The sequence below is a fragment of the Protopterus annectens genome, chromosome 7.part0 (assembly GCF_019279795.1).
Source record: "Protopterus annectens isolate FY-2018-M chromosome 7.part0, PAN1.0, whole genome shotgun sequence".
In the NCBI taxonomy this organism is placed as follows: domain Eukaryota; kingdom Metazoa; phylum Chordata; order Ceratodontiformes; family Protopteridae; genus Protopterus; species Protopterus annectens.
In genome coordinates, this window is record NC_056739.1 from 1,200,318,773 (window position 1) to 1,200,327,576 (window position 8,804).

Below are 8,804 nucleotides of genomic sequence, written 5' to 3' on the forward strand. Positions count from 1 at the left end.
CATTTGGTTTGCCCCTTTTATTTTAAAGCTTTCTTCTTTGACATTTCATGTAGGCAAGTGCAGTTCTTGTCATTTCCAGCATAGTTTGTTGTTTACCTGTACTATGTTTTCCTGCTGTTTTGTAATATGCATTACAGTAATTGGAGATGTGTCATAGGTTCATAGGATGATACTAGGCTATTGGCTCGGAGGCCCTTATAAGCCTAACCAAGAATTTCACCCATGTTCCCACAAAGTCAGCACATGTTTTCCCTGTCCATTAGGAACACAGGTGGGATCCCAGGGGTATATTTTCTGCTTCCCATCCAGTCATCCAGGTTCTTCTTAAAGAGGGCTAGTGAGGTACTCTGCTTGACATGGAGAGGAAGTCTATTCCTCAGATGGAGGAGTCGTTGGGACGCAATTCTATCCTGCCAACAAGTTCTATTAATGTCACAGACCAGGTTGAGACCTTGTGAGAGTTGAGTGTGACTTACGGATATGCAACAACTCCATCAAGGCAGACTGTGAGACAGCCTTGTATGCCAGACACAAGTCACCTCTGAGTAGTCTGTATGAGACAGAGTAGAGGGGCAGGGCTTTTAGCCATCTGTATAGGTGGACAGGTGTTTGAGACCCTGGATTCTCCTGGACAGAACTTATACTCACTGTCATCTAATCATTAGTGTTTATGCTCCCACAGATCATGAGCAATTTTAGTATGCGAGATTGACAAAGAGTTGCTATGATGACCAGATCTACTAGACAAAGGGAAAGCTCCTGACATTTAACACACAGTGATGCAGGACCAAGATCTGGAGTTGGAGGTCCAAACTAACCTATGATGTGGAAGTCTGACAAGGCATAACTACCATCTTCTTGGGAAGACTCCACTTGCATGCCTGGCCTGCAGCACTTTGTTGGGACACGATATCCAGCCTACTTGACCACCATGTATGTGGACACTCCTTTGGACATATCCAGCATGGTTTCCACTGTGTATGTCTGGTAAGTCTTCACTAGTGCATGGATAAACGCTGACACACAATTACTGTATGTAATTCATTAATAGCACTACAAACTTCTTTCAGTCAAAATAACATTTGCACGAATCTGACCTTGCTGAAAAGGAAAAATTGCAGTTGTCTTAACAGCAAAATGCTTGACCAATAAGTACATATCCTTTGCAGAAGTTGAGAAGTGTCCAGCTAATTTAAAATGCATTCAAAATGGATTTTAAAGCAGTAGCATAGCTAGTGGAGGGCAACTGTCCTGGACGTAAAGTGTTGGGGCACACTCAGCACTTAACACACAGATGACACCCCTTTTGTTGAAAATGAATTATCCTTTTATTACTGCGCATCTACTGGCATTAGGAAATCCTTTTATCTAGCCAAACTGATTACCGGAAGTAAATATTCTAGGCTAACCCTATCTACTCATCCCTCATCTGACTCAAAATATAATGCCCCTTCAGTATGTACTTGTCCAATCATGACTCAACTCAAAAGACCACAGCACTTCCTTACTAAAAGATCAAGGCATGCCTTTCTGCTCTACACAAACTGCTTTAAAACACTCTCTGCTCTATTTCTTACAGACTGAGGGGAGGGTCTCTGTCTTGCCCACAAAGCCTCAAAGGATCCAGTTCTATCAGACCTCCAACACATTTGTAGGATGAAACACCCACTCAGAGTAATTAATCCTCCACACAGCATAAACAGGATCTACTATACATCTTTACAAAGAATCCTTCTTTTATTGTATGGACTTCCTTTAGATGTAAGGCAGCAAAGTACTTCTCTGACCCTGAACCTGACTAACGGACGGGAATGAAACCTTAAGTTCACCCCTGCATGGTCTAGCTCCTCAAGCCCTGATTAAAAGGAGAGAAAGCTAGATAAGTTATGCATGTTACAGAGCACTGACAAATTAGGATCTTTAGGACTGGGTACAAATGAGCTACCCAATGAACAGCCTAGTATGAATCAATTAACATGAGGAAGGTCTCCAAATTACCTGTAGTTGTGAGGTGCCTGTGAGTATAACCGAGTGGCTCTGTATCCAGTATTAGTTTCTGCCTTGCACTAAGGTTGCCACTTTTTCAAATGCCCAAAGTGGGACATTTTTGGCACAAACGTCATTTTGCAGGCCAAGACATACCCACGGCCAGTACAAAGGACAGAATTTCACTTGTTTGCCTAAATAAAAGCTTATTCTTTTAGCATTTTAGTTGCTTATTCTATTTCTTATAATATTTAGGTGTTTCAGGTACAGCATAACTGTTTTATGAAACTATTACATAAAATATAGGAAATAATTTTGTCCTAAAATCTCAGGACATTGCCATTTTTACAATTTTTTACAGGACACAACTGCCCAAAGTGGGACAGGTGGTAACCCTACTTGCACCCAGTGAACGCTGGGATACACTCTGTCTCACCAGTAACCCTCGTCTTGGTAATGTAGGTGCCAACATAGTAAACTTTTGCCTCCTTTTCAGATGGACACAAAGCGAGGCATTTCTGTTAGAAAAATGTGAAGTTTTGCAAGACAAACCACACCCACACTTATTGCACAGAAATGTATTCCTTTATGATAAAAAATTAAAGGCTTGGCACTGTTGCTTTAAGACATATAAAGATGTTGGCCAAGGAGTGTGTAAAAGCAGAACGGTTCTGCAGAAGCACATTTGTATAAAAGCACATAACTAAGTTCACAGCTTGCTTGTTAAATATATTGGCCACGCTACTGTAGGTACGAGGGACCCCACCCGGCTGTCCACATTAGGACTCTCCAATAAAGAGTGGTAACTAGTGACAATTTCACTCCCTTTTGCGCCTTTCGCGAGTTTTAAAGTGAAAAAACTAGTCTTTCCATGTACTGACACTCGCTTTAAAGTGCAAGTTTATGTCTATGAAAAGCATACACAATGGTGAATGGCGGTCAAAATACTGACCTTCTAAAATTTATGAGACAAAAACTTGAAAGGCAAGCGAGTCATTCACAGCGCCGCACAGGCCACTGTTTTTGGAAACTAAAAACGGTGCGGTAAGAAACTGCGACCAACATAGTAATCTGTCCTTGTAACTGCAATATCCCTTCGGGTAACGAACAGCAGACCTACGCTGCAAGTGGAATTTTACCTACACCCACTACTGCATCTCTTCTGTCCGTACACTAAAACTGTGGAACCCTTAACATTCTTGGATTTTCCACTACGTCTGTTTTTTCACAAGCGTTGCTATGGACGAACGTCATGGTATAATACCAAGTCGCATATGGACAGTTCTTACTGGTTTACCTGTAAGTATTTTCTTTAAACGGGAATACCCCCGCAACTGCTTTGGGAAGAAGACTAAAGGAAGGACGGAGAAGCTTGTCCACCATGAGCATTATTTCTGTCTTCTTCAGTCCCCAAAACTTCAAAAAAAATCGTACTTCGTCGGAGAAAGCCAGAGATACAACAATCACGCTAGTATTAACAATATTACAACTGACGTTTGATTTTATTTTGGTTTCAACTCAAGTGGCCTACTCGCCTTCCCGCCTGCACCAATCATAATATTGCATGGGTGACGAACCTGCCCTTTGTATAGGAAATGTTTTTTTATGTTTTATATGACACGTTCGTTGCTCAGTGTTAGTGGCAAAAGCAAGAATAGTGCGCGAAAGGCCAGAAATTGGAGACAGTTTTAACCATTACTCTAATTTTATAAAAAAAAGTTTACAGAATGATAGGTTTTGCATCGGCGTGTATTTATTTTAATATTAAGGATAATGAAAATCTACTGTGCTGTTTTTACGTACTGTCTCTATAATCCTCAACGATTTACCAGAAAATTAAAAGTTTACAATGGCAAAAGTCTGACGCAGCTGAGAGTTATGGGCATAAATGTTAGCGGTGTGTCATTTGTTTTGCCAGTTGAGTATGGGGCGGCCGCGGTGGTGCAGCGGTTAGCACTGCCTCCTCACAGCAAGAGGTTCCTCTCCGGTTGGATCTTAGGGTGACTTCTGTGCAGAGTCTGCACGTCCTCCCTGTGGTCGCGTGGGTTTCCTCCCACGTCCCAAATACATGCTGTAGGTTGATTGGATACTCTAAATTGGCCCTAGGCGTGATTGAGTGCGTGCGTGCGTGTGTGTGTGCCTTCTGTGGAAGGTTGAGCGGCGGGCTGGCAACTCAACACCGTAAAACTCCACTGCCAATCATGAGCGGACAGGTGATACGCTGTTGCGACCCCTAACCGGGAAAAGCCGAAAGGAGAAGAAGTTCCTGCATCATAATATCCATTGATGACTCTGTATCAATTTGTTGCTAGTTGATGAGTAGGTTAGTGGGATGGTCTGTTAGCCCTCATCAGCCATTGACCTGCCCATTTGCTGTTGACATAGCCTAGTTTACATGAGGTCATTCTATCAAATTAGGTTTACTTGGTTTTCAGAAATATACTGCTTTGATGCATTGGCCACCATAATAGACTATCCACCTGTCATATAATGTAATTCCTAACACAGCAGCTACAGCATAAATAGCTTAGCTGAAAGGGCAGTTTAAGTAATCCAATAAGAAGTTCAAACTGGTTTTAGCTGGGTAGAACTACTGCATTACATCTAAGACCTTTACTCCTAGCACAAGGCATCACCTAGTGGCTCAGCATTATAAATTATTTATTTATTGACATTTCCATCTTTTCCAATGTTTTTATATTCATAAAGGATGCACATGCCTCCAGACTGGTAGCTAAACATAACGCATCAGAGATGCTTCAGGTGCAGCTGACATTTGGTAAGACAGCAATTCAGTTCATAGCCTGGTATACGTTCCAAGACTTACACTCCACGTTCCTAAGCACCCTGGAGAATATTAGGGTCCAACCTAACACGCTCAACTATCCCTCCATTAACTGGGAAAACTACTCATGTACCAATACACTTGCCCAGCGTTTCCTGGAATTCATTAATTCCAATATCCTGGACCAGCTCATTCTTACCTCCACTAGAGGTAGCAAGATCCTTGACCTGGTCATTACTAACATGGGTGACCTTTGCTCTACACCAATAGTCAACACCTCCCTGGTTAGATCCGACCACAAACTAATCATCTTGGAAAGCCCCCCCCCACACACACACACACAAAGGTAACCACCATGAAATACTTCTCTAAAGCTAACTTTGGGTTCCTAAAAACAGAGGGGGCTAACTTCACGGCACCCATGCAAATGGGGAATAGCTGCTTGACCGCCGAATCATACAGGAATGCACTGTATGAACACGTACACAAATGCATGGATCTTGCCAAACCCAATAGAACCAAGACGCTCTCCTCCAAAAAAGGAAGCCAATCTGGTGGTCAACTGCCATAAACAAACTCTACAACAGAAGGAGGAAACGTGCGGAATAAGGTAAAGTCCCTAGACTGGAAAAACTCCCTTATCAGCCTCAACAAAAAAGTTGAGATCCCTCATCAAATCCTCTAAAGCTAGCTATGAAAACAGAATTGCAGCAGTTAGTAAAGACGACCACAAGGCCTTCTATAGTTATGTAAAGAATCTCCACGGCAGTACCCAGATTTGCTCTGAACTACTGCACAACGGAACCTCCTATACCAAGCCAACAGATATTGCCAATATACTGGCCAATAGATTCAGTGCCAACTTTACCCCTCCCCCCCAAGGACCAATCACAATACCAGTAGATTGCCAGGTACCCAGTATTACTGCTGCACAGGTTAAAACAGCACTGTCCAATGCCAAGAATACAGCTTCTATGGGACCTAACAATATATTGCCAATATACTGCCGATAGATTCAGTGCCAACTTTACCCCTCCCCCCCAAGGACCAATCACAATACCAGTAGATTGCCAGGTACCCAGTATTACTGCTGCACAGGTTAAAACAGCACTGTCCAATGCCAAGAATACAGCTTCTATGGGACCTAACAATATCCCTGGCTGTGTTCTGCATGAACTGCAGAGTTTGCTCCTATACAGGCTACTGCTAACCACCACTGAGTGGTGTACAGCTCTCCAAAAACACACCTAATTTGTAGCAGACAACTAACTCCTATGCCCTCTGGCCAATAAACGACTACACTTTAAGCTTTTTGCAGTGCCTCCCAACACAGAGATATCAGATAAATAATTTCAGCCACAAGATGGATGATCCTGGAACTTCTTAATGTAAAAGTGCAGCAAAAGTAGCTCTCAGGTGCAGATTAACACTTAACTAAGTCCCTAAAGAGCCACCGGCTGATGAAAAATCTCACTTTAAGCCTCCCTGTGTGTTTCCACCTCTTACTGACCAGGCTACTTTATTACTGCCACTAGAATAGCAGCCCCAGTCTTCTTACTGTAAAAACATACACGGGTTAGCCAAATGTTAAAAGATACCAACTACATGAAATAAGTGATTGTCACTTTAAGCTGCCTTGTATGTTTTTATAGCCATTAAAATTGCAGTCTCAGCCTTGTTAATATAAAAACACGCATACTATAGTTAGTAAAAATTGAAAATGTATCAGAAACAAGACAACTAACTAGCCCACAAAAAGCAATTCTAATTTTTAAGCCTCCCTGTGCATTTTCCAACTCAGAAAGACCATCCTACCATTCTACTCCCACCAGAAATGGAATCAGACTTTTTATTATAAAAACTACACTTTAGTTAGCCACAAGTGAAAGTTACCAGAAATAAGTCTAATAACTAGAATATCAAAGTAATTCAAAGGCAGACAAGCCAGCAATGATGAGCACACACACTTTAAGGCAATTTCAAAGTACACTAGTAGTCTAAGGGGAAGGCCTTCCCAGCTTCTTCTGTCAGTAGCCAGTAAGATGAACAGAAGGGATAAGACTGTGAGGAGCTTCTAGGGCCACCTTACAGTAGGGACAGGCAACTCAAAAGACTACAAATATAAAACCAAAATGGGAACCAAACTCAGAAAACATCTATGCCCAACAGAGACACCAAAAAGCAATGGAGTCTATAAAAATGCCTTAAAATAATAGCCCTAAATTCAGATAAAGAGCAAAAAACACACAAAACATATTTAAATGGTATGATAAATCCTATTATAAACATACTTAAAATGTACTTCTGTGAATGCAAATATGCAGTCCAAATGCTTTTGTTATCAAGCTTGCAGCAATCTCAAGATGAGATGGCAGACTGGTTGTGTGATGTAAAATACCAGATGGGTCTGGGTTAATTTCCACAGGCTCTTCTTACAACAAACTCAGAAAAACACCTAGGCCCAGCAGAGAAACCAAAAAGCAATGCAGATTATAAAAATGTCTTACATTAATAACATTAAACACACACACACACACACACACACAAAACTGTTTTAAATAGTAAGATACGTGCAGTTATAAATGTACTCTGAATGGAAAACTATAGTCCAAATGTTTTTATCAGGCTAAATGATCTTTCTGTGTTCGCTCGTATCCGTGTTTGATGTTTGACAAGGTGTGTATATGTATATATATATATATATATATATATATATATATATATATATATATATATATATGTGTGTTTAGGAAGCAGATATTTGTGATGAATGGCAAGCTAACAGTAAATCACAACCAAATTTAAGTATTCACTCTGGATGGCCTAAAAGGTCATGATCTAGGCAGCATATGGAACATGCTCGCATATTCCTTATAAAAAATGTTTTCAGTTTTGATAGGTGTTCTTTCAAATTGGATGGATATGTATGCCATGAATTCTCTCTGCCTTCCAAGCATCCACTTAAAAGCTAGAACAAAGTTTTAGTGTACATGGTACTTGCATACTTTATGAAGGGAAATTTATTTTTATGCAATTTATTCTCCATGCCAACTTTATTTTTTGGATTGGTATACAAAACTGTACACATTTTCAAAGAAGAGGTGGAAAAACTAAAAGTGATAATGTGGAAACAAAGCTATAGCAGTTCTTGTTTAATTAAATACTTATACCTCACGATATGTTGATATGTTGGACTGTTGTACAAATGCTTATGTTGCAAATGATGAGATTTATATTGACTTCTATCAGATGAAAAAGCAGATATTAAAAGAAAAAAAAAACACCAGAAGCAGACTTGCTAAAATCCCAAGGACCAGATTCACAAATAATTTTGCTTTGGGAATCATGATATTCCAACCACTTATGAGGCTCCCAGTTCTCTATCAAGCCACCATGATACCTCAACCATACAGTCTTACGAGGAATCTTGGACACCTCCATATATTTCCCAAACCAGCTCATTTTCTGCTCTGCCACCATATTTTAAAATTTTACATCACATGGAATGACATGATATCTTAATTTACAGAGTAATGGAGTTGCCCATGTACAGTCCCACCTGTGAGCCAGTTGTTGTAACCTGCACACTGCCTGCCATCATAGCACACTTATCCAGTATGCTGATTATTCCATCATCTCCTCATTCAACAACATCCCTGACCTGCTGCAAAAACACAGAGTACATTTACCTCTATAGAATCATGGTTAAAAAGAGCACAATTACTGCTTAATCGTAACAAAACCAAACTTTTACTTTTCTCTCCTAAAATTAACTAATCTGAGTTCAAAATGTATTCCCATAACAAAGCAGAGATTGAAACTGTAACAAGTGCAAAACTATTGGGCATCACCATGGACAACAAACTCACATTTGACCAACATATCCTAAATGCCATTAAAAAAAAATATTTCAAATTAGGAACACTCTATAGACATAAAAACTTTATGAACCCAAATACTAAAAAAAGTACTAGCTAATACCTACTTGATCCCCTCTCTACTGTATGGTGCTCCTATTTTTACCAATCTACAT

The 8,804-nt window shown here is 40.3% G+C and overlaps 1 protein-coding gene across 1 annotated transcript in view; it reads right to left on the reverse strand.

Moving 5' to 3' along the window:
- The window catches only part of LOC122806963 (D-beta-hydroxybutyrate dehydrogenase, mitochondrial-like), a 411,496-nt gene extending 407,953 nt beyond the window's left edge, over window positions 1–3,543 (reverse strand). The window contains exon 1 of the mRNA XM_044077813.1: window positions 3,284–3,543. Coding sequence (XP_043933748.1) covers window positions 3,284–3,375 — 92 coding nt within the window. The 5' untranslated portion in view covers window positions 3,376–3,543. The remainder of the gene's footprint in view (window positions 1–3,283) is intronic.
- Window positions 3,544–8,804: the final 5,261 nt, after the last annotated feature.